The 26,301-nt window shown below is 40.1% G+C and overlaps 3 protein-coding genes across 10 annotated transcripts; 2 read left to right on the plus strand and 1 right to left on the minus strand.

The window, feature by feature from the left end:
- The first annotated feature begins 281 nt into the window (after positions 1-281).
- LOC118232068 (hyaluronidase-5-like) lies at positions 282-4,780 on the plus strand. Of its 3 annotated transcripts, none has more exons than XM_035426622.1 (4): positions 282-571; positions 1,898-2,884; positions 3,535-3,624; positions 3,914-4,780. In XM_035426622.1, exons 2-4 carry the CDS (start codon positions 1,955-1,957, stop codon positions 4,322-4,324), a joined length of 1,431 nt encoding a protein of 476 aa, XP_035282513.1. In that variant the 5' UTR covers positions 282-571; positions 1,898-1,954; the 3' UTR covers positions 4,325-4,780. The 3 variants fall into 3 exon arrangements, with proteins under 3 accessions (XP_035282513.1, XP_035282514.1, XP_035282515.1); XM_035426623.1 differs by having other exon boundaries at positions 1,902-2,884; XM_035426624.1 differs by lacking the exon at positions 282-571 and having other exon boundaries at positions 1,691-2,884.
- A 518-nt stretch (positions 4,781-5,298) lies between these two features.
- LOC118232070 (transmembrane protein 229A) lies at positions 5,299-15,175 on the minus strand. Of its 6 annotated transcripts, XM_035426629.1 has the most exons (4): positions 9,925-15,175; positions 9,191-9,509; positions 8,759-8,919; positions 5,299-7,462 (listed from the first exon to the last, which is right to left on the minus strand). In XM_035426629.1, exon 1 carries the CDS (start codon positions 15,008-15,010, stop codon positions 13,949-13,951), a length of 1,062 nt encoding a protein of 353 aa, XP_035282520.1. In that variant the 5' UTR covers positions 15,011-15,175; the 3' UTR covers positions 5,299-7,462; positions 8,759-8,919; positions 9,191-9,509; positions 9,925-13,948. The 6 variants fall into 6 exon arrangements, with proteins under 6 accessions (XP_035282520.1, XP_035282522.1, XP_035282521.1 ...); XM_035426631.1 differs by lacking the exon at positions 9,191-9,509; XM_035426630.1 differs by having other exon boundaries at positions 9,365-15,175.
- On the plus strand, positions 7,320-10,169 carry LOC118231864 (hyaluronidase-5-like). The gene is made up of 3 exons (XM_035426186.1): positions 7,320-8,249; positions 8,861-8,950; positions 9,218-10,169. The coding sequence occupies exons 1-3, from the start codon at positions 7,320-7,322 to the stop codon at positions 9,542-9,544; spliced, it is 1,347 nt and encodes a 448-aa protein (XP_035282077.1). The 3' UTR covers positions 9,545-10,169.
- Positions 15,176-26,301: the final 11,126 nt, after the last annotated feature.

The following is a 26,301-nucleotide window of genomic DNA, read 5'->3' on the forward strand; positions in this document are numbered from 1 at the left end:
GACATGGTAGGATATGGAATTACAAAACAGAGTAACTGCAATAGGCACATAGGGCCTCAAGACTGCACGCAGACAAACACAAATTCCCACTTGTCTTGTAAATTTCCACTTTGGTGTAAATCACATGAATGGATGAGCAAATGAGAACCACAAAGGCAATATTTCCTCGCCTTCTGTCAGAGTAATTGCTGAGGAATACTACACCTCCAGATCATGCTCCGACAGTTATACCGCTGACATATATATTTGGCAGTGGAAAACTTTGTACTTTACATTTCGGTACATCAGCGTGTGTTTCAGCAACAGGCATAGCCTGAGGCCAACGTAGCCGGCAGGATTCATCAGGTTCACTCTGCTCCTAAAACTCTGAACCCTGACAAGTTTCCACACGTCCTGATGTTGAAACCTAAACTACATGCACACGAAAAGTTATTTCGGGACCAGTTATTTAAACGCTTGCAGGTTATCAGAGATGAGGTCTGCTCAAGCGTCCTGACAATCGCACACAGAAAGTTCAATCAAACCGTCAGAGAAAAAAAAGATTTTCTTGCAGAGAGATTTTCCAGATCAGGTCAGTTTCTCTCAAACCCACAGCAAGCGCTGTTCTTTTTTCAACAGCTTTGTTTTGGTTGATTCTATCTTCAGACTTTCCTGTTTAGTGTTCCTTTTCCTGAATTTTATCTTTTACTTTCTTTCTGTTTCTTTACCCACCCTATGAATTTGACTAAGTCTGAAAAATTTGGAAAAATTGCTAAAAATTTGATTTAATCAGGTAGGAAACCAGTAAAATAGTTGACCTACCAGCTTTAATGGAACACATTCAAAAGGAAATAAACTATCATTATATATGGTTGTTTTTAGAACCTTTCTGTCATGGCTCTTGACTAAGTTATCACTGTTTTTGCTTTTGAGAAGTTTTGCAAAGTCAGTGCTCTTTCATTCTATGCAGAAACACAGCGCTAATTAATAACCAGCTCTTAACCAAACTACAGTTTGGCTGAAGATTTGCCATTGGGCAAATGCGCAGTATAGTGAAGCAAGAGCAGGCATCACAGGTTGAGCTGGATTTTGTCTGAACAAAATACTGTGGTTGGATTCTCACAGACCAGACAGCACCACTCTGACCTATATACTAATAACTTCGCACCTACCATCAGGATTGCAAAGAAACTGTGAAATGGTGTGACAAAGGGGGTAACTGTAGGGAGTACTGTGGCAGTATAAATATAGCCAGCTCCAATGTGTTGGCTGTATGTATTTTAATATAAAAATATTAAAAAGCAATTTATTTTCGCACTTAACTAGATTGGACTTTAAGTCAATTGTGTGAATTCCACTGACAGATTTCTATCAAAGAAATGAAAATACTGGCTTTGACGTAAACTTTCCACATAAAGCATAGAAGACCACTTATTTGTGTGTGCCATGTTTGGGAAAAAAAGAAACCCTTCAGTAGAAATGCTGAACATTAGAGCTTTCATTTTGTTACAGCTTTTAATATTTATTAATAAAGTTATGAGTTTTGAGTTTTAAGACTTGTATTTTGGTGAAATTTTGCAGTTTCATGGAAGAACTGATCAAGAAATGGTGTCACAGTGCATTTTTTAAATGGTCCCTGCACATTTGTATGCAAATACTTACAAGGAAGATAAACAGACAGAATGCATTAGTTGAAAATGTATTCCAATTTCATCTTACAAAGAGGTATTGTTGTCCCTCTTAAGCTGAGTGAAGGATTTTCATCAGTTTCATCATTTACTCATGTGCATTTTTCAAATTTATAAGGGGAGTTCTGACTGAATATTTACAATTAACCACAACTATACAACAGGTTTTATGTTTAGCTTTCGTTTGACAGTGTATTCAATGATGTACTTTTATTTTGTTTCATTCAAAGACAGGTTTTTATTTGGCTATCTTCAAGGTCAAGGTTTACTAAAAACTGCATGTGAAAATGTTATGCATTAATGGACTGAGTTTAAGGGAATGCCTCGTTTTCCTGGTTCTGATCAACCTCTGTGAATCACTGCCGAAGACTGCTCCACCTCTGAAGCCCAATTTTCCTTTTGCTTTCATGTGGAATGCTCCAACTGAGCTCTGTGAGAGCAGATTTGGGATCAGCCTGGACCTGACATACATTCAGCTTGTGAGCAGCACCTTGAAGACAGCAACCAACCAAAGCATCACCATTTTCTACACAGACAGATTTGGCATATTCCCCTATGTGGATGAAGACACCGGAGAGGCATACAGCGAGGGACTCCCTCAGCTCATAAATTTCAAAGAGCATCGTGAACTAGCTGAAGATAACATAACCTTCTATATCCCTCCTGACCAACCCGGTCTTGCTATCCTGGATTTTGAGGAGTGGAGACCACAGTGGGCACGAAACTGGGGCACCAAGGACATCTACCGGGAGATATCAGTTGAAACTGTCATGCAGAAGTATCTCTTCCTCTCTTACGATGAGGCAGAAGATATTGCCAAAAGAGTGTTCGAAGCGGCGGCCAAAAAGTATTTTTTGAAATCTGTGAATCTGGGAAAAACACTTCGTCCAAAGCGGTTGTGGGGTTACTACCTATATCCAGACTGCTATAACTATGATTACAACCAGGACATGAATGGCTATACTGGTCAGTGCCCTGCGATTGAACAGGAGAGAAATGATGAGTTGCTCTGGCTTTGGAAGGAGTCCACAGCTCTGTACCCCTCCATATATCTGGAGCTTATACTGAAAGACACCCGTCAGGCAGCTCTCTTTGTTCGTCATCGTATGCAGGAGTCAATGAGAGTCTCTATGCTGCCAAATAAGGACTACTCTATACCCATCTATGCCTACATTCGTATTGTGTACAAAGACAGTGATGAAGACTACTTGTCTAAGGTGAGTGGACATCTACATTATTGTTTGAATGAATTGATTTACATGGGGAAAAAACTGAATGTTACTCATCCAAAGAGGTAGGCGGACAGATATGCCCCTGGGTCTTCAGATGGGGGAGGATTTGGGGATAGTTGTTGGCCATATTGGACCTTTCTGACTGAACACTGTAGGGGGTTGAGATAATTATGCACAACCACCCATGCTGCATGCATGGGGGTGTTTTGTATCCTAAATTATTTGAGAAGTTGGTTAAGTAGCAGCAATTTTCTTCAACATAACTTACTATATGCTGTCTACCAGTCTGTACTTTTACGATAGGACATTTAGCGATAAAGCTACATTTTACAAGGAATGATGAAGATCTCCATTGATGCCATCATCTATATATATTAGTTCAGGTATTTACTACTGTATATAATATGTGTCTCTCTCCCCTCTGTTAAGGAAAACACATCACGTGCGCTTTCCTTTCAGATGGTCTTGTGAAGGGGTTTTGCACAAACACCACGCAAAAGAGTGCTTGCGGCTTGATCGGCACATACCTTTCAGAAACCAGATGTTTTCATGGAAACAGACAAAAACATTTGGCCTGCGGTATTACTTGCTTCCTCCCTGCTCTCCCTCACTGTGCATGTTCGCTGATGTTCTAGGCGGACCTGGTCAGTACTATCGGGGAGGCTGCTGCTTTAGGAGCTGCTGGCGTCGTGTGCTGGGGAGACATGAATGTCACGGAGACTGAGGTATTTTAAAATGATACATGCTACTCCATTTAGTCTAGTGTTCCAATTTGTTTTGACAACTTCATCTAAGCTAGCTAGCTTGCCCAATAAACTAAGTTACTCAACACAGGCTTTTTGATTCAAATAGGCCTATTTGAAGTAGCCTATTGTGTATAGTTTCATTATTATCATTACTATTATTATTGTTGTTATTATTGGCAATAATAATAATAAATAATAAATAAATAAATAATACAAATAATAAAAATAGAAAACACCACATTTTGTGTTTTCTTTCTCCACTTTAAAGGACTCCTGCTCCGCTGTTCAACGGTATTTGGAGAAAACGCTGAACCCTTACATCTTGAACGTCACTACGGCGGCGAGGCTGTGTAGTACCGCCCTGTGTAATAACAACGGGCGATGTGTAAGGAAGAAATGGGGCCGCAGAGATTACCTGCACCTCGACCCGTCCAGGTACCGGATCAAGTGGTCAATAACCGGTGAACTCTCGGTGAAGGGACATCTGTCTCAGGAAGACATTGACTGGTTTGAGGAGAGGTTCAACTGCCTGTGCTACACCGGTGATCCTTGTTACTCACCTGTCACTTTGAACGAAGTGTCAAACAATATCAATGGTAGAGGTGTTCCCCTCTACCAGGAGACACTGGCCTTTCTGTTGACCTTAGCATGTCTGTTTGTCTTATCATGGCAAGTGTAGATCACAATGTCTCTTTAAAAGGCAATACAGTAAATGAGCATTTGAACCCCATTGGAACCACATGAACTCGGTTATTACTGAAGATTTCCCCAATACAAAAGTGATGCCATATAATTTTTTTCCCTGTCAGAGGTTTGTGATTACACATATTTTAAGTCAAACTAACAAGTATTCTTTCTAAAAACAATAAGAGAGAGAGCGAGAGAGAGAACAGTCTATTTCGTGCAACCATTCTGTGCATGTTCTGATTTGAATATAATGATATTGTTTTGTGTGTGGTCCTGTTTCAATGCATTGAAATATGTAAACATATTGGAAACATACGAGAGAAACTATTTTCCTGCTGATATGCACCACAACTCTTAGACCTTTCCAGTGAAAAGTCACTGAGGATCAGTACTTCAGTTACCTTACCTGACCTTGCAATGTAACATGAAATCTGATTCGAGCCACAGTTACAATACATGAAAAAAGAGAAGAAACTAGATATAAATGTCATTTATATGGAAAAGGGAACTATCTAGGTTCCCTTTATTTGCAAAATGCATAATGCAAACACTTGCACGCCATGTTCTTACCTTTCATTTAAAATAAACTGCTGCTTTCACTATCATGCACTAAGTGCACCATGAAAAGACAAAATGACAGCGTAATACTAATTTATCAGTCTTAATGACAAAGAGGAGGATGCAGCCATGGAGTAATGAGTCCTCATATATGTGGTAATTGGTAATCAGCATTAACAATAATAACAAGTAATTAGTGGTGGAGATTCTGATGCTATTCTGTTTCTGGTTGAAGTAAAGCTTTTAACCTATTGTCCATGTGCAGAGCTTTTGCTTATATTTGTTCCTATAGGTTGTTTATGTGAATGTTCTGTCTCATATCATACATTTCATATCTTACTATATATTTATATCGTAAAATGTACAATTTCAAAGCTGTTCATTAAATTATAGTTTTTTATATATATTTTTTTTTTTAATATACTCAGGAGGTCTTAAAAAGGTAACAGTTTTGGTACTTCCAAACATCCATTGAAAAATATAAAAGGCTGCATTGTATTGGGTCAAGCCCTTCAATGAATTTTTCAGCCGGTGCATCGAATTGGAATGTTTTAATGTCCGTAGAAAAGAGACAACGATTTAAATGCTAAGAACATGAAGTGGACCATCTGGTTAGCAAATAATAACATCTGGCTTTGAACCCTGTCTATGAGACATTAGATGCAAGAACGAGAGCCATGTAAGCAGCTGCTAAAACCTCGGAAATGCAGTCGATGCCTGTCTGTGCTGCTATCACCGTGTCTGTAAATATTTGCTATGTTCTCATTTAATAAAAAAATACTTTTGAAATTTGATCCAGTGTATATTTTCATTTATTATTTTTATATTTTTCATGACGTTGAGAAAGTACAGTTTACAGAGGGGGGATGAGAGCAATTTTTTTTAACTTAGTGGAGTTCCAATACCTGAATGGGAGATGGGCGGGCATGGGGTGAGGAGGGAGGTGTGGGTGTGGAAGCAGGAATGTGTTTTGTAGACTTAAAGCCTTTTAAAGTATTACAGAAGATTACCTCCAGCAAGCAGCATTAGTGAGTTCTTAAATATGTCCTTAGACCAACCTGCAATTAAATCCATTTATTGTAACTACACAAAACTTTTGAGCTTCAGGTAAAAACTGTGAATATGGAAAAAGGGAGCTGGGCCTAATCCAGGGGTGTACAATCTCATCCAAAAAGGGCTGATGTGGGTGCCCAGCACTATGACACCCGATTCAACTAATTAACTAATCACGGTGTTCAGTCAAGACGTAGATAAGCAGAATCAGGTACTGGGCTAAAACAAAAACCTGCACCCACACTGGACCCTGGTCTACAAGGAGCAGGTGTGGGAGCTGTAGGTAACATGATTCTATAATGTTGTACACTATACATGGCGTATAATATAACAATTATGTTGAAAAAATATTTTCTTTGAAGATAACTTAAAGAATTAAAGGAGACAACGTGCTTGTGGGCGCCCATGTTACACCTTCATAAAGTTATCACTGTTTTTGCTTCTGGGGCTTTGCAGAGTCAATGCTGTTCTGTTTCACAGAGAATCATGACTGTTTTGAATAACCAGTTCTTAATAAAATTGCCGTAAGCCTGAAATATTTGCAATGATGTAAATGTACAATCAAACATGAACAGAGATCCCAGTTTGAGGTGCTATTTTAGAGGTGTCCCTCCTTCACAACCACACACCTCGACCATCAAGCAGATAAGGTAAATATAACCAGCTCTAAGGTGCTGGCTGTATTTTTGAAAATCTATTTATTCTAACACTTAAGTGGACTGAATCATATTAATTAAAAGAAAATCAACTAAATTGTAGATGTCAATGACAGGTGTCTACCAACGAAATGGAAGTACTGGCTTTGGCAGTATGCATATACAAACTGATCGCATTATGCATAGCAAACCACATATAATTGTACGCACTGTTGGAGAAATGGCACTCTAAGAGAAATGCAAAAAAAAAAAAGTAAGAGTTTCTATTGTAGAAAATCAAAAATTCAACGTATTGATTGATTTTAAGATTTTAGTTTAAGATTTGTATTTGTTGGAATTTCACAGACATATAGAACAATATAACAGAGCTGTTCAAGAATATGATGTCACAGCGTATTTTTGAAAAGATCCATGCACATTTGTATAAAAACACCTCTAAGACAAACAAAAACAGACTGCAGCAATTGTAACTGTAATTCAATTTAACCTTACAAAGAGGTATCATTGCTCATATTTAGCTGAATGAAGAAGTTTAATCAATTTCTGATAATTTAATTGGATAGTTCTGACTGACTTTATGATCAACAATAACTATACAGCAGATTGTTAGGCTTTTTTCTGCATGATATCATAATTATTTATTCAATTCTGTTTCATTTTATGACAGTTCTTCATTTTACTCTGCTCAAGGTGAAGGGCTACTACAAACTACATGTGAGAATGTTGTGTATTAATGGGCTAAATTTAAGGCAATGCCTCGTTTTCCTGGTTCTGATCAACCTTTGTGGATCACTGCCGAAGACTGCTCCACCTCTGAAGCCAGATTTTCCTTTTGCTTTCATGTGGAATGTTCCAACTGAGCTCTGTGAGAGAAAATTTGGGATCAGCCTGGACCTGACATACATTCAGCTTGTGAGCAGCACCTTGAAGACAGCAACCAACCAAAGTATCACCATTTTCTACACAGATAGATTTGGCATATTCCCCTACATAGATGAAGACACCGGAGAGGCACACAGCGAGGGACTCCCTCAGCTCATAAATTTCAAAGAACATGGTGAACTAGCTGAAGATGACATAACCTTCTATATCCCTTCTGACCAACCTGGCCTTGCTGTCCTGGATTTTGAAGAGTGGAGACCACAGTGGGTACGAAACTGGGGCACCAAGGACATCTACAGGCAGACGTCAATCGAAATGATTACACAGAGGCATCTCTTTCTCTCTCACAACGAAGCAGAAGATATTGCCAAAAGAGTGTTCGAAGCGGCGGCCAAAAAGTATTTTTTGAAATCCTTGAATCTGGGAAAAACACTTCGTCCAAAGCGTTTGTGGGGTTACTACCTATACCCAGACTGCTATAACTATGATTACAATAAGGACATGAATGGCTATACTGGTCAGTGCCCTGCGATTGAGAAGAAGAGAAATGATGAGTTGCTCTGGCTTTGGAAGGAGTCCACAGCTTTGTACCCCTCCATATACCTGGAGCTTGCGCTGAAAGACACCAATCAGGCAGCTCTCTTTGTTCGTCATCGTATGCAGGAGTCAATGAGAGTCTCCATGCTGCCAAATAAGGACTACGCAATACCCATCTATGCCTACATTCGTATTGTGTACAAAGACGGTGATGAAGACTACTTGTCTAAGGTGAGTGGATATCTACATTATTGTTTGTGAAAATTGGTTTACATGAAAAAAAAAAAACATTTTATATCATATATTGAAAACATATTCCCTGAGTCTTCAGCAGGGGGCGGGGTGAATTAACACCGTACATGCTTATTTTGGAGCCATTGAAATTAGTTGAGTGGTGACACAGCCAAGTTAATCAATACGACATTTAACAATAAAGCTACATTTTAGAGTGATAAAGCACTCCATTCATGTGATCACCTTCATTAGTTCTAGTCTAATGTGCATCTCTTCCCTCCAGTAGGGGACACGCATCACTTGTGCTTCCCTTTCAGATACTCTTGGACGAGGGCTTTACCGCAAACGACGTGAAAAACCACGTTTGCTGCTCAGTCTGTCATTTTACGTTATATCTGGCATTACATTTTATTTACAGTGTTGTGTCTTTTTTAAATTAACTGTTATCATGAAACAATATAAAAACAAAGATAGAATACACCAATCAAGTGTTGGCCAACACATACCTTTCCAAAACCAGCTGAGGCAACGGACAAAAACATTTGGCTGGCGGTATTACTTGCTTCCTCCCTGCTGTCCCTCACTGTGCATGTTCGCTGATGTTCCAGCCGGACCTGGTGCGTACTATCGGGGAGGCTGCTGCTTTAGGAGCCGCTGGCGTTGTGTGCTGGGGAGATATGAAGGTCACGGAGACCAAGGTATGTTAAAACTGTTTGCTACTGCATTTACTCCAGTGTTCCAATTTGTTTCGACACAATGCGATGTATTTCTCAAAGCTAGCGAGCTTATCTAAATTTGCTAAAGTTACGTAACATTAGCTAGCTCGGCACAAGCACAAGCCTATTACATCTATTTCAAGTAGGCTTTTGTTTTGATAATAATAATAATAATAATAATAATAATAATTGTTATTTGGGCTTTGCATATCCTTGAATTACCGCTCTTATATTTACTTCACTTTGAAGGCCACCTGCTCCGCTGCTCAACGCTATTTGGAGAAAACGCTGAACCCTTACCTCTTGAACGTCACTACGGCGGCGAAGCTGTGTAGTACCGCCCTGTGTAATAACAACGGGCGATGTGTAAGGAAGAAATGGGACCAGAGTGATTACCTGCATCTGGACCCGTCCAGGTACCGGATCAAGTGGTCAATAACCGGTGAACTGTCAGTGAAGGGACGTCTGTCTCAGGAAGACGTTGACTGGTTTGATAAGCGGTTCGACTGCCTGTGCTACACTGATGATCCTTGTTACTCACCTACAAATTTGAACAAAGAGTCCAACTTTAGATAAATCTGTTCACCTCTACCTGACCTTAGCGTGTCTCTTTTTTCCTGTCAGCAAGCATAAACCACAATGTCTCTCTAATTTTCTCTAATTTTACTGGTAACACAGTAAATGAACAGGGATCTAATACATTTGAATTCACTGATAGGTGCATAAGATTAAACACTTTGAAAGTCAAACTAACAAGAATTTTTTGTAAATATAAAATGGAATGACAGAGGGGGGATTTTCCCTAGACCGTTGCCACAAAGTTAGAAGCACAGAATCATCTAGAAGATTTCCCTTCGCTGGAACTAAGGGCCTAGCCCAAACCATGAAAAGCAGCCTCAGGCTAAAGGGTGTCCACATACTTTTGGTCATAGAGTGCAGTGTCAATCATCACTTACCGACTGTCTGTACTCTACTCCCATTGGTGGCTTCAGGTGAAGGGCCACTGCAACCCTTCTTGCATGTCCATGGGGGCAGTACCTGGGTGCCTGTATTATGTTGTGAAGACAAGGTGTTAATGAGGTGCAGGCCGCCCAGGGTGGGCAGAGGTGTTTGTTGCTGCACTGTGTGGGTTTGGGTAGTGGCTTTTTGTTGACTGGGCTAATAAAGACGGTAAAAGATCCTGCCACTGTTGAACGGGTGAAGCGAGTCCATCATTTTAGCTAACACTCTGAAATCTTTGATGAGCGTGTTGGCTAGCACTGCACAAACATGCTCTGGTAATTGTTGTTAAAAAAATAGTTCTTTAAAAATGAAGCAAGGCCTTATGGTAGCCCAAAAGTGCTAGCATGAGGTCCAGCAGCTCAGATGGTTGCGCAACACCGAGGCAGGGAAAGGAAAGCAACGGGCAGGCGCATTCAGACTCTGTCAGACCAACAGTCTCTGAAAGGTAAGTATTCGGAGTGGTGTGTTTGTCCTGCTTCAGGGGGGGTCTTCCAATACACTCAGTGCTCTGGCTGCGGTGGAGCTGCTGAGTGAAGCGATGACATGCTAGTATTTGGTTTCGACAGCGTCGATGTCCCCCGAGGGCGAATTGGGGCTTCGGCCTGTGCAAATCATGCAGCCGCTTGCTGTTCCCAAAGCTCCGGCAACTTCAAAGAGACCCCATTTGTCCATATGTTGGGGAAAAAGCTCTGGAATCCTCATCGGGGTCACCAGTGTGGTGTTTGTGATAACAATCTGAACACAGAGGCAAGATTTTGTCCAACAACATTACATTACATTTATCAGGCAGACACTTTTATCCAAAGTGACGTACAATAACTGCGTACCGAAGATCATTGGAACAACTAACAAAATGCAGGTCCGATAATTTTTGATACATCATCTATTACTAAGACGGGGTGTGTGCTGCTATCTTTATATTTAATTTAAAAGCGAACATTCATTGAACAAATTTGTCACCCATGATAACCCACTGCACCCTCTGAGAATAGCTAAATCTTGCTTAGAGAAAGCACACAAGCCTGTTGGACACCGAAGACCTAAATCCAGGAGTATCCAAGTGTAAATAATGCAAATTTCTGGGCAGCCACTCTGACCACTAGCTGGCAACATACTCCAAAGTTGCCTTAACTGGTGGCGACACCAACTCAGTTTGTGCCAGACATAAAGTGCTCTTAGCCAGGCGTGTGTTTGTAGTGCGTGATAGCAAGGTTAAAGTTCTTGTTTTATTTGCCTTTTAGGGACACACCCATCAAAGTCAAGATATTATAGTCAAGATTTTATATGTAATATCTGAATGACTCAGGAAGAGCTAGACTTAATGACTGGTAATATATTTACAACTGATAAGGACACAGGACAACTTATGCAAGTGGAGTGGAGTCTGTCTCTGCTCAGGATCATCACATTGCACGGTCTCCATGGCAACATTCTATCAGTACATATTGTACAGGAAGCAGTTAAGAGGTTACGAGAGATAACGACATACCCTGTTTCATACTGTTAGTGAAAGCCTTAGAACAGAGAACTCACACATCTATTAGATATACCGTCTTTAGAGTTTATTCACCCATAGCAATACAGACTTTGAAGGGGCACTTCTTTGCAAACCTTTTTCCGAATCGCTTTTTGTAAAATGATGCATGTTATTAAGAAATATAACCAGACTGACATTGCAATAATTGCAGACAAGAAAAAATAAGTGCAAAAAAGCAAAGTGCTTCATTGGTTTTGAGACAATGCTCTGAAAACAGAACAAATATTAGAGTGGCTTTGGTAGGAAAATTACAAAAACCAATTTAAGGTATTCAGTTTCAGATTTTAAACAGATTTTTTCTTGCTTTGGTATGCCTACAAATGCATATAATACACACGCATGCACACACACACACACACACACACACACACACATACACACAATCAAACTAATCACAAAGTACCCAATGTGCAAACTAATAATAAACTTAAATAAGCGGCAAAATTTTTTTATGAACATTAGTTTTAGTGTTCTGAGAAAATCCACTTTAAAGTTGTGTGCTCCACCACTGATGTTAAAAATGACCAGGAATTGTATCCTTAGCTGCCTCGCCTGAAAAATCTCAAAGTACATTAGATATAGACATACTCCATCACATGCTTTTCAAGACCTGTAGACAATGTCCTGAATTTATCTTGATGAAATGTCCCCAGACACCCTGTCCCAGGGAACACAGCTGTACATCCTTGCTCACACATGCTCAGGAATTACACACCTTGGGCTAAAAAGCCGACAAAACACCATGCACATTACTTGTACATCTCCCCATCTCTCTCTCTCTCTCTCTCAAGATTAGAAACTGGAAATTCACGCTCAACAGCATATGAAATTTGTACATGCAGCTGCAATTAGATCATCCATTCCGTTCCATCTAAAGGTACAAAAAAGTCTGCTTTTTTTTTAAACTTACAAATCTAAGCATAGGTTCTTTCGGTGGAGATTGAGGCTTTTAAGTGCAATTATTTATACAATTCACTGCATCTGTCATGCTTTCTTCACACAAATTAGTACAAAATATGAAATACAATGGAAAGCATAGATGCAATCAGAAAACATTATTGCGCCTCCAAGTCTATTTTGCTGTTATGGAGACACACAGCTACCAGTATAGGCAATAGAAAAATGTAAAACATGCCCAACAGTTATAAACACAGTGAGAAATATCTGCAACAAAAGAGAAAATAGTAGAAATGTTAAAAACGCTTGTTCTTCTGCTACTCTTAACTCTTGGTGAGTACAGCCACCAGTCTCAAACCGCTACTCAAGTCACAGTGCAAGGTTTATTTGAAACCATTTCTCTTTTGGTCCTGTATCACAACTGCAAAACGTGTATCTATTCAATGCAACAGCCGATTAAATTTCTCGGGCAGTAATTACTGAACGTTTTCCCATGATATGTTATTTTATACACTAAATGTGTCACAAAACAACCCTTTCTAAATCCGGCCTTCATCATTAAGCTGATATGCCTCAACATGGTCAAATCTTCTGAAACTTCCTCATACACTGCACTTCATGGGGGGTTGCATATGTAGATACTTATTCACCTGGTAACCGAGATTTACCAGAGAGCACACCCTGGCAGCTAATGTTTAGCTAGCGTGTAATCTGTGACATTGATATGACAGCCAAATCCACCCAGGCTTTTCACAGCTACTAATGAAGTTAATTTTCAGATCTCTACTTACCAAACATGCCATCCTCCACAAAGCTAGGATTTGGCATGCCACTGTGTCTCTTTATTTCACAGTCAGGTAGTTGTCGAAGGCACTCCATAAAATGAACATTGTAACAAAATGGATACTCTTTTTTTTTTTTTTTTACAAACCCACAGTCCGTACAGACATCACTGTGCATCGTCATTAGAGATCACATTTTCCTTCACCGGTTGATGTCCCATCATATTTATGCTATTGTGTTCATCTTCCTACACATGGACTGATTTGACTTAGTTTTGCGAACTCATAACAGTGACTAAAATATACACAGACATGCAAGATACAACATCTTAAAACAGGCTCCCTAAAGCAGGGGGAATCACGGGATTCAATTTCCCGTCAAATGCCACCATGCCTTCATTGACCGCCTAATGCTACACAAATTGAATTGTATTAGCATTTACTTAGTCTTTTATATCTAAATTCCAAAAGTCTAGATAGTAACAATATAGTTATATTTACACTAGGCCTATTGTATTTAAAAACGGCAGTTGTCTTCGCGCCCTGAGAACCATAAAATGTTTGAACATAATTGGCTCTGTCACGCTTGAAAGGGATTGGCCCTGTCGTCACAGTAAAGCTGTTTTAACAGCTACTAAAATTTCTCTTAAGAAATACTAGTTGTAAAGCTCGTGTGCAGCGATGATGGTTGGATTTTAAGTAAACCGTTGTCATTTCGGATGCACTGGCATATCATAAGGCTACTCTAACAGCGTGCCAAAATTAGGGTATACGTTTCTCTTTGAAGGTATGGCGCCCATCGATTCCGCATCCTTGCGACTTACTGTCTTGTGCACACACGACACGTAGCAAGACATTGGACAATATATCTTGATACAAACTGAGACAGACCCAACCAGGTAGATAGAGAAGGGTGATGAGACCCATGAAATTCAAAGGATAGTGGGAGTAGTCCCACGAACATGCGCCGTAGTGCCGCAGCGCCAGCCCCCACAAGAACTCCCAGGTATAGATGAAACAGACGTAGATCGGCAGCCTTTTCCAGGTACTCCATCCTCGCTTGAAATGCAAATGCAGGTACAGCTTTTCCACCACAAAGCTGCAGCTTCCGTACATAAGGAAGGACCAGAGAGACGTATGACCGCTCAGTGTTCTGTCAGATTTTTCAATCAGATTGAATATCGAGGTGAATACGACCTCATCCAAAAGGCCATGCATTCCAAAGAAGACGAAACGCACCAAGCCAGGCAGTCCGTGCGCAGACCTCAGCTCTTGAATCAGTTCCGCCAGGGTACGTTGCCCTGGACAGTGGTACTGAAGGTGCAAAAATCTCTTGAGAAACACTTGCGAATAGTAGAGGGATATGATGTAGTGAATAGCAATCTGCGCTACTGACGCGCTTTTGATGTGGCTGGATAAGGCAACTGTATTCCCGATCAATATCTGCAGACCGATGTACACAGAAGGGTAGATTATGCAATGGAAAAGGACAGGGCGTCCTTGGAAGATAGTTTTTTGTGAATATATTTTCTCCAGCGCGAAATGAGTCATCGAATGGAGGATGCAGCTATAGGGGGAGGAGAACCCCAGCAATTTCAGATCATTGCTTTGCAGGAAAGTGTGCGCCGATGACAGAATGATATCCAACGTGACTCCGTGCATCCCGTAGAAATAGAGGCGCATCCATGGTGGCAGGCTTGGCATTGATTCGCTCGCGTTTCCTGTGCTGCTGGACAGATCCCGTTGCCGACGCTTCTTCGGCGATGTCGGACTTGCGCCGTCTATTGAGCGCATAGACTCGGTGTCTTTCCGCCTACATGACATGGTCAAATTGATCCAGAATCAGGTTAATTCTGCTGCATGTTGCAATTTGCTACGAAATAATGACCGCGCCGATTATCAGGTTCGAATGTTTACACCCAGGTAGCCTACTTGATATCGCGCCTGTTCCGTGACCGCCGAATTGAAGTTGGTGGTGGTTGTGATGTGTTTTTTTTTTTGGGGGGGGGGGGGGGGGGGGGGGGCGTGACGTGTGGTTAAAAGGAAGTCCTCCACACTGGCGTTCTTTAACTCTAAAGTCGATATTGGCTTGCAACTGCAATTTAAGTTTGCTATATTGCTTACATTTTACGTCTTACATTAGCCTATCTGTAGCACTTCCAACGCACAAGTGTCATATCAGCATCTCATTCTAAGTGATGGTGAATTATATGAAGAAATAAAATGTAGGCCTATAGGTTACATGATCATTCACAACGGGAATCCCATATCTAAAAAAAAACAATGATACTTGAAGGCAACGACAATAATTATTACAATTATTTTTTTGTTTTTTGTTTTTTAGCAAAAAAAGGGACTTTGGGTTTGAGTTTCAATGGCTTTTACGTGGTCATTGAATTTATATATATATATATATATATATATATATATAAAAATTCAATAATTTTTATTTTAAGTCTTATGTGCCGGACATTGGACTTCAAACACTAAGCACTTTACCTGTGAAGCAGATCTTAAGTGTGTACAGTTAGTATGTAGCTACAGTTACCGAGGTAACCCTGTAGCGTTTCCACACCGCTCACTGAACGCCAAACCTCACCACAGTAACCAGGCAAATTGCTTCAACCCTAGTCAAACAAACAAACGTTATGCTTTCATTTGAACCAAAAGTGAAAGTCGAACAACGATTTACAGTGCCAATATTTACGACGTGTAATGACCACACAGTGTATTGTGTGTCAGTCAGTGACATTAAAACACTAAGCACTGTGAAACAGATCTTAAGTGAACACGACTAGTCTGCGCTGTTACCGAGGCAACCGTCTATAGCGTTCCCACAACGCTAATTGAACGCGGATGAATACAGTCCTCTTACACTAATAGTGCTACTTAATTTCCCATTTTTAATTTCTGTGGGAAATTGTGTGAACGTTATTGGTGTTAGTTTTTTTATTTGTATTTGTTTATTGACTAGCGTCTTAATTACCATCACTTGCCTACTTTTGTTATATTGATTGCATTCTTTCCCTTTCACACAAGTAAATGAAAAATATAAAGAAAAGAACATGACTTAAGCATAATTTAAGTTAATGTCTGATTGAAGCTCAGAAAATAGCTGGGACCTTTGATGGTGTGTGTGTGCACGTGTGTGTATGCATACACATTGTTTTTGACATTGTTGAAATGAGACAATGGGTGAGCTTGGCTTCAGTGAAATAGAAGCTGGCAGCTGCAAGAATAAGAATGAAAATGCTTGTTATGAAGCATGGTTGCACAGTGTACAAAATGTAAAATATTTATTTAAAAAACAAATTGGTTGATAATTATTTTGAGCATGTACTTTTCATCCTTTATGATGATTTTGATAGATTTCATGGTTTAATGCTACAGTACAATGATAAATGCACACTTTCCAATCAAAACAAAATGCATCAACATATAGACCCATTTCACTGTAAAACTCACATGTCAAGCCTTTTCAAATCTGCGAAGAGTTTGATAATGGTTGCCTACAGCTCAGAAAAGAATAATACTATGTGTAGGTGGTTTTAAATTCCTTTAAAATGTTATTTTGAGACATCCTCTTGCGCGTTCTGCGAAAGTCACCAGCTTTTAACAAATATTTTTTTAAAGTAGATAAAGCGGTACAGTTTTATTTTATTTATTTATTTTTTAATGAGGAGTGTGCTATGTTCACCACTGGGTTGTGCTGTTGACTCAGTTCTGCTTTGTCTGAAAGAATAATATTGCGAGCCTCTCTAACAGTAAAAGAGCATTATGCGGTCATTCTGTAAATTATGCGGTCTTTTTCAATGAAGTCAAATTCATTGCCGCTAAGATGTATGCTGGGGGAAAAATCGTTAACGATATATTGCTGGTCCACTGCTAACCATGCCTCACGATCTACCTATATATTTGAGGTTGGCTGCTTTGTGAGAGGAACAGAACAGGTTTAGTTAGCAAAGCACAAAAGTCACTGGTAACCCTATCTCTTCAAAGAAGATTGTGATAATGGAAGCCTTATGGTACTTTGATGTACAGTACTCAAAAACAAAATAGTCTGATTAATGGTAATGATAAAGTGATAGTGGTGATACTGTCTTGGCCTCTGCTTAATTCAATTTAAATTATTGGGAAAATGGTCTGTAATTTTTCAGTTTTTAATTTGGCAGGTTTTAGGCTTATACATTATCTGGATCTGCAGAGAATGAAAGAGATGCCTGCAAAGAAAGCACTGAACTACATTAAGTATATAAATGTGACGATTTTAGGCATATAGTGTATATAAGACATGATTGTTGGATCTGTATATGGGAATGTCCTTCTCAGTATTCAGCAGTAGAATAGGTTTTTAGATCGGTATCGCTCGTGAAAAACAGCTTTGCTGCCCCCTACTGTTTTTTGCACAATTATCCTTCTTTAATTTCATCCATGCAGTAAAATGTCTATCTTGAATGAACACCCTGCAAGTGTGTGGGCTCAAATGGTGATGATTGTTTCAAAGGCTTTTATAATCCACCAAAATATGATGACTTCAGCATATTATTCTTACGTTGAAGAGTATATGCATTTGCCAGTATATGCATTTTATTAAATTACCTGAGCATTTCAGTTTGTACCAAAATTAATCCAAATGTAACATGCTCTTTAGTTTTGTTACAAAAATTACTTCAGGACAAGTGGCCATATATACATATATAATAATGGCATTCTGTGAAACTCTCAGGGTGTTCTTTAAAAAGAAGTACTTACTTTACTTACTTACTTTGAGACATATTTTAGACATTTATGATTCATTTCAATAAGTAGTTTGAGATCATTAATTCAGTTGTTCATAGGCTACGGTTATAATACTTATGCATTTTGTTTGCTTTTTTTGTTGTTGATGTCATTGGATACAGATTGATAGATTATTATGCCCTACATAAAATGTGTGTGTTGTGATTTAGATGTCTGTGTGCATGCATGCATGAATGTGTGCGCGCATGTGTGCGCACACGTATGTGCGTGCGTGTGTTTGTGCACATGTGTTTGTGTGTGTGTGCATGCGTGTGTGTGAGTGCATGCGTGTGTGTATGTGTGCAAGCGTGTGTGTGTGTGTGCTCAGTTTAAACAGTAGGGGGCATTGCAGCTCCATGTGTTGAATTTTTTCAATGTTCATTTCTTTCCTCATATTGACTCCAATTTTAAGTTTCCCAATGAAACAAATCACCCATATATTTATTATTAACACCATTCTGACCCATGTCTCATCTTGTTACATGGCTTTTTAAGAATGCATAACAGTTTTTCAAATTGAACCAAAGGTATTGTTCAGTGTGGTGTGGCTGGGAGAGTTCATGTGTTTTAGGCTACATACAGTATATCTTTAAGGCAATTTAATTTATCATTGTGCAACTGAAACATTTCCCTGGCCACTCTTTCCAGGTAATGTAATAAACTGATCAGCCTCGGGATGTATGGGACATGCTTAAGTTTTATTTATGATGTCATGCTTCATATTGAAACCAGCCAATAAGTAAATAAAAAAATAAATACATTTGAATTACCCCTAGCAGCCATGTGTATTACAACCGATGCTTTCAAATACAGCCCCAGACCTTTTGTCCTCCATTTTCCTGTGCTGATTAGGGTGGGGTTCAGTCCTTGGTGAGGAGGCTAGGATTCCCGTGTGGGGATTCAGGTGTTGTTTACAGTTGTGTTCTCATTAAGAATTCCATTCAGCTTCGAGGCCAGGCACGGGAACATTCATTGAATTCTCCTCACCCTCTGTTTCCCTGCATAGGTAATCAGTGTAGAAATGACCCTTTAGCAAAAGCTTACAGCCAGGCCTTGCCCGCCTCCCTCTCCACACATTCATCTCAATGATGTTCTAAGGCAGTGTTGCCATTTGAGTTCTGTTCTAGTGTTTTATTACTACTATTAGCATTGTTATGGGGGTAATCACTGATGGTAGGCGCTCATTTGTTTGCTCTTGTAGCCTGTTCGTCTTGTTTTTCTTCTTCAACAATCTCATGGGCTGATAACTAACAAAAATAAATAAATAAATAAATAAATAAAAACAGGTTTGGCAGATAGGGCCCACATCTCTCATTTTATATCAGGTAGTTCACCTGAGAACTTGATTCTGTGACAATCTGGGAAGCACAGGGTAGAGAATGTAAGGGATGGATTTTGCTAATTAGATGCAGGAGGTGAAATAAGTGGCCAGAAATGGACAGCTAGTGTTGTAGAAATTTGACAGGACACCAGACCATCCTTTTATTAGCACAATGGCATATTTAATGCCCTTGTGCTATTAAATATGAGCAGTGAATAAATGAGCTCTTGGCAAAGGCAAGCAGACATGTCCATATCCAGTCATATAGATATAAAACCATAGCACATCAAATATAAATTGGGACATGTAATTTCAAGGAGAAATATTATGGCTAGCTTGATACCTTCGACATAGATATTTTCATACTGTAGCTTGCTGCAAAGCTGACCAATATACTAGACATTCTGTTTTGCATGAGGAAATATACTTTGGGGATAACATTATAATGAAATGTTGAAATTATTTTTGGAGGAGGAACAGAAAGCAGTCTTATCTTATAACCTCTTTTTCAGAGAGACAACACTGACCTTAGTATGTCCTCAAACCTCAAACATTAACTGCTGCCCTTTTACAAACCATCAGAAAAATCATAATTTGTGCATGAATATTTAAAAAGTGATATATTTGGGATACTTATTTCTTGATACGGATTTTAAAAATAGTTGTTTTTTAATGAGCTCCCAGGACAACTTTATGGTAATGCTAAACCAAACAGGTTGAAATCTTGTGTAGTTAGAGGATTATTCCAAGACCAGTTTTGAAGGTCAACATCCATGCTCCATGCACAAAATTGGAGTGTGCTTCATTTTACCTTGATGGTCACCCCTCAAAACAAGGGTTTATAATCTGGGTCCTCTTTATGAAAGGCTGATTAAAAACACTGGTCTGTCAGTTTGAGATTTTGAAAGTGCAGCAGAGTTTGCACTCTGTCTATTCTGTTTATATCCAGCAGGAGACACAATCAATGTTTATCTAGTACAAAATTGGCATAAACCTTAGCCTAGGATTACACACATACACTCTTGTGCATGCAGATGCGCACAAATACGCATGTACACACCCACGCACATGAAGAGGTACGCACACTCATGTCATGAACACACTCGCAAATGCATGTGCACATGTGCTCACACACAGACGCAGGCCAGCACACACACATCTCACAGGTGCTGTAACCTCAGCAGCAGTGGGGTTACACAATATTTATATTTTTCATAAACCCACTATATATTTGGAAAAAAGCATGTTGATAAAAAAAACATTTTATACACCATTGCTTTCTTATTTCAATAATGATGTAGTACAATATATAAAAATAAATATGGGTGAAATTCTCCAATAAAAAGAATTCTAAAAAGACCTTTTGGTTTGCATGGCTACAGTGCAATGCAGTAATGAGCCAGAAATATGCAAGAACATATTTTGTGATGCGGCACAGCCACAGAAAAAATAAAATGTTAATCAATTCTTTGGTCTGATAGACTTGCTTCTGCTGACTATTTGAATTAATGCATTGGTGGGATTCCAGAAAGGCATGACATGTGTGACCTGGTTTTTAAAGCTGAACAGCACAACAGCACACGAAACATCAATATTCTGACATTTTCAGCCAAGTGTAAAGAAACCAGCAGCAGAACTATGCACAGACAGTTCAGTATTCAAGGGGCGAGAGAGAGAGTGAGAGAGAGATAGAAATGGGGAGAAGTGCGAGTAATGAGCAAGGTGTTTCGTCAGCTGTTCAGCCTATGGAGTGCAAGTGTGTGTGTGTGTGTGTGTGCGTTTACTGTATGTGTGTTGGGTAGAATGGAGTGGGGTTGGGGGCTGGGATATCAAAATCAGCAAAGAAGATAAATATAAGTTGTACATGACATTGAGGGGTCATGATTTGTTAAACACTCAACCAAACCTGCTAGTCATAACATTCTGATCGGAACCTTTCTTTTCTTCAAAATAACCTTCCTCTAACTATGTCTATTTGTTTTCTTTCTTCAAAATGAATGCAACAGCATTTGTTATAACTTGCATATTTAAAAAAAATCTATTGCTGAGGCCTCTTGTTAAATGTCAGTGGAATGTCAGGGATTAGAATAGACACACAGTACAGCACAAGTGCATCAAAGCATTCAAGTGCCATATGCCTAATAAAAGCAATAAAACTAATTTAGATGAGGGCAATGAGCAGAATATAAAAATGTCAATACATGAGTCATGACTTTTGCCACTATGCAGAGCAAGATATGAATAAAGGCACTGTTACAAAGCGCACTTTTTGAATAACAAAATGTGTCATTAAGTATTAAAAGCTAAATAATTCCAATGATTAATCAATCGATCATTTTTGTACTTGTGAGGGCACATTCAGTAGAATTCAGTCAGGTCTCCCAGTGTTCAAAGTGGCACTTGATTCCACTCTTCATATTATAGTTGTATAAATTAAATCTTTTTTTGGAGTAAAAACCTTGAAGAAATCCCTCATTAGAGAGATCACTGTGTGAGTTCCTCTGCCCAGGAGGACAGCTCTAATGAGAAGAAATCATTCTTTTTGGCTTGAGGGAGTCTGCTGTCATGAAGCACTGTGTGCGCGTGTGTGTGCGTGTGTGTGTGTGTGTAGGAGTGTGTGTGTGAGTGTGAGAGAGAGAGAGAGAGAGAGAGAGATGAAAAGTGATAAAGCATAGATTATAATTACAATAAAAACGAACAAAAAAACAATAAAAACATACCTCTGAGGTATATAATGGTATTGCGATATTTAATAAATTTCACTTGAGCAATTAACTAAAAATCCCTGTGCAAATAACATGTTAAAAGTGAGAAATAGCATATTTCAATAACGTGAGAAGTTTCGGTGATCAGCAGTGGAGATAGCTGTAAATATTAGAAGGCTGCAAAAGCTGGGATGTTGTATAAGTGCTAGGGAAATTAGTTCTTTGCATTTTATTTAATACTACAGATGATGCTCACTGCCTCTCCACTAAAAATTTGTCTAAAATTTTTCTACATTATCTGATATTCACAAATGTATGTGCAAAAAATGCATCTACATAACTCTGACAGAGCTAGAAGTTAAACAATCTTATGCCTACTAACACCCAGAGCATCCTGGTATTAATGACAGTATTGCTATGCAGCGCACGCACAGCCAATGTAAAAAGAGTGTTAGTTGCTATGAGGAGAGGGGGGTGATGGGTAATGTGTGTTTACTTCTGTGATGCAGGTCACCAGGCAAGGGGACTGATGGACAAACCTCATTGGATTTGCATAATCCAGACTTAACGGCCACATGCTCAGGCAACCCAGCAAGGTGATGGGTCAGTCCTTTAGACGGAAATTAAACAGGACTTTCCCTACAAGGAAATGGGGAACATATAATAACAGTCAGGTTAAATAAAACTCATACCAATGTAAAAATGTTAAATGCTCCATTTTTCAGCCCATTTATTTTTCTGTGAAAAAAAAAACACTGAAAGCAGAGAAATTATGTCACCTGCACACACTGACCCCACGATTAAAGAACATACAGCAGCAATAAATGTTCACATACAGTAGATAAGATAAAATTCCCCTCTCTTCATTTTTTCTTGTTGTATAGCCTTCGTCTTCTCACTACTGTTGGATATTTCCTTGTTGAACGCGTGTGGTTTGAAAAGGCCCTTGTATAAGTACTTAGCATTTTCCTGTTCATTTAATAGAGATTAAGAGCTAAAATCCAGGAGCAAGGACCTCTACCATTCCTCCCTTCCTGTCAATGCTGGCATAAATCATAAATTCTGTGTTTCTGTCTCTCTGCACTGTTCCAGGCCAATGACCCCATCTCTTGCTTTCATAAATCTTCTGGCTCTTTCAGAAAGGGGGAAGCCAGCACCTGCAGAGCGTATACCCAAGGCCCGGTGCCAAATGTTCCGGAGTCTTCCATCACCTACTGATGCCTTTGGCACCGCCCCCGGCACATAACGATGAAGAATGAACCATTCTGTGAAAATTCTTGACGTTCTTCTGCTCTGCGGAGTCGATGGCGATCTTCTTCCTGTGCAAAAAGTCACACAAGATATTGCGCAACGCGTGCAGAAAACGCATGTATGTGTGTGGCCTGTACCTTGTGAAGTGGAATTAACAGCAGTCTGGTCCCGTGTGAGGCACAGCTGTGAGGTTTTACTGCGGAATTCCAGCCCGCGGTTCCTCTCAACACCTCCCGGCACTGCAGCTGAGCGCAGCCGAAATCGGGCCCGGGCGTGGCGGCGTTTCGGAAAAAGGGGGCCCGTACAGTAAACACATCTCCTTACTGATCCGGGATCAGTGTCCACTATCTCCCCTGAAGCAGGCAGGGAAGAAGTGACCCAGTGACACACTTCTACCCCCCACCTCTTTCCCTCTCCATCTGTCAGAGACTCGGAGTGGGAGATGTGGATTAGGGGTGTGCAAACCGTTAGAACGAGGGCAGAGCGGTGTGTTATGAGGCACGTGTGCATGTGTGAGAGCGTAAGCAAACTCAGGACTGAATCGATTGTCTGCTCTTTCATTGCAGTTCGCCTCTGTGTCATTTAGAGCGGTGATCTTCATCCTGGTCCTGGAGAGCCGCAGGGTCAGCTGGTTTTTGTTTCCGCCTTAATATCGGCAACCGATTCAGACCCAAGAAACCTGGTGAGGTGGGTTGACCGTGTAGTCGACTGCTTCATTCGATCAATTAAGTGCTGAGTAACGACAACAACCAGCAGAAGACCCTGCGGCTCTCCAGGACCAGAAATGAAGATCACGCATTCAGAGGCTCACAAACTTGAACACCCCTGAATACCTTCCATCAACAGGCAGATAGCGCAGTCTCAACTGCTACTTCGCACTAGCCAAGAGCAGCCAATAGAAAAATAAGATATTCCCCCATCTGATTTACTCTCCTCTCCTCCTCAATCTACTTACGCATGCAAAAAAGTGCCACTATAACAGAACTATTGATTTTACGGAACACTTCAGATGCATCATAGAAGCGTTTCAGCTGGGAGTAGTGGAGAGCATGTGTATTAGTGTAGAATATTTACTGTGTGTAATATATGGTCTTGAGGTTCCTGCATTACTGGGTCCATTAGCACCGATGCAGTGGTTTAAAAACCAACAGGTAGCAAGAGTACTGCCATCATTTTTATGTCTTTGCTACCTCTGTGTATTTAGCACATTTCCAGCCATTTTATGGCTTTTCAAGATCACTCAGGACTTGTGCAAATAAAGCAAATCATTTCCCCCAGATATCTGAACATTCTCTCCTTTTATTACTCATTGCCTGTTGAGAGCTCCTAACTCTGTTTATATGATGTCACTGGCAAATCTCATATATTCCTGCTTTAAGAAAGTATCACTTTTCCATTTCTGGCTGTGAGACGGCCAGCTCCGGGATCTTAGCTGTAACACTCTCCGCTGGGCATGCACGCAGAAGTAATTGCCTTTTTTTGCAACCATCGAGTCAGTTTCTGTAACAACCGCTATTTAAAATAAGCATGACAAGAAGGTCCCTGCTTCACTCCATAAACGATGCAATAAAAGAAGAATGCCCTTAAAATAAAAGGCGTCATGGTGATTCAGTGCAGAAATAACTGATACATGCTGTTCGCCATACTGCCTTACTGTATCTGAAACACAGAGCACCTAGAACACATAGAAGGTACAGGGACTCATGGGAGATGGAGTCCAGGAGTGGGTGGAGATGGAGTCACATTTAAAAGGAGTGGAGCAGCCTGCTATAGAGTGAGCAACACTTTGAAAATGGATACTGTCGACATGGAAAACACTTAAGCTGGGCCTGTCATTGTATCTATGTTTAAAATCATTTGTAATTTTAAAAAAGTGTGTTCCAAATGTACATTTACCCCTTCACTGACAATACAATCAAATTATACTAAATATTTAAAATCCTTGCTGATTAAATATTAAGTGATTATGGTTAAATGGTAAATGATTAACACCCCTAACAGACAACATTTGTACTCCACTGAGTCCTATCCCATTGTGCTGGTCCTGTCCAATGCTCAGCAAAAATTCTGCCAAATCTCCTCCTCAAATCTACATTTACTCCCCCTTTTATAATCCATTCAATTACGTGCCCGAGACAATCTCTAGCATTTGCGAACCCCAGGGATATGCTTGTTTAATGCTCATTAATTACTGATAATGAATTAGTCTATGCTAGTCTGGTGTGCTTACATCAATGGCTCCGGCGTTTTGCTCTGCCACACGCGAAATCTTGCTTCTGTTGGCGGTACGTGAGCTGAACAGAGTCGAATGGCGTGGCCTAATTAGCCACTGACCCACTTCTACACCTCCCATTTTTCTTATGATAATGACATCATTTTTCACATTTCTGTTTGCTCTCCTCTAGCTCCTCTGTCATGTGTAAAATTGCCAAAGAGACTTCTGGGAAGTTGTGTGCCCCTGTCTTTAGACCCGGCGTGAGCCATGTAATTTAACTGAGCTCCAAACGCAGCGGATGCCTGGCTGGCTGGAATAACCCTTTCACAACAGCGCGAGGAGCACCACAACACGAGCACTTAGTCTAAATAATTGATGGGCGCTTGTAAATATGCCACTGTGCTGTCTGCGCAGATAGAGCCATGATTTAGAGTCGGAGGAAACTGCTAAAAGGACTTTGCAAGGTCCCAAAGCTTGCCACTGAAATCGCTTTAAGAGAATTTGTTTCCAAACAGGAAATGATAGAGAAGCCTTTGGGTTATCCCCGCCACTCTGTAAGGTCAGTGGCTTCAAATGTGTTTAAATTTACGATTCATGAAGCATTTATTTAACCCTGAAGTGGAATGGAACACACGGATTCCCATTAGCATGAACAAGTCAGCTAAAATGATGTCATTTGACTTTAAAGTGACGGAGGAGAGAAGAGTTTGCGAGCTAGCAGTCCTCAGTCCAGTGGCAATACCACACCCTCCCTCCCAATGCTAATCCATCGCCCCCTTCTGCACTCCACCCCCACCCCCTCCTCCCACCCAGAGACTGTGCCGAAACAAGACTAATCGAATAA

This window comes from Anguilla anguilla, chromosome 7 (genome assembly GCF_013347855.1).
Source record: "Anguilla anguilla isolate fAngAng1 chromosome 7, fAngAng1.pri, whole genome shotgun sequence".
NCBI lineage: Eukaryota > Metazoa > Chordata > Actinopteri > Anguilliformes > Anguillidae > Anguilla > Anguilla anguilla.

Excerpts from the sequence above, each read along its gene's own strand:
- LOC118232068 (XM_035426622.1), top strand. The coding sequence starts at position 1,955 with ATGTTATGCATTAATGGACTGAGTTTAAGGGAATGCCTCGTTTTCCTG. Across the intron at positions 2,885-3,534 it reads ATGAAGACTACTTGTCTAAG|GCGGACCTGGTCAGTACTAT; the intron begins GTGAGTGGACAT and ends CTGATGTTCTAG. Across the intron at positions 3,625-3,913 it reads TGAATGTCACGGAGACTGAG|GACTCCTGCTCCGCTGTTCA; the intron begins GTATTTTAAAAT and ends TCCACTTTAAAG.
- LOC118231864 (XM_035426186.1), top strand. The coding sequence starts at position 7,320 with ATGTTGTGTATTAATGGGCTAAATTTAAGGCAATGCCTCGTTTTCCTG. Across the intron at positions 8,250-8,860 it reads ATGAAGACTACTTGTCTAAG|CCGGACCTGGTGCGTACTAT; the intron begins GTGAGTGGATAT and ends CTGATGTTCCAG. Across the intron at positions 8,951-9,217 it reads TGAAGGTCACGGAGACCAAG|GCCACCTGCTCCGCTGCTCA; the intron begins GTATGTTAAAAC and ends TTCACTTTGAAG.
- LOC118232070 (XM_035426631.1), bottom strand. The coding sequence starts at position 15,010 with ATGTCATGTAGGCGGAAAGACACCGAGTCTATGCGCTCAATAGACGGC.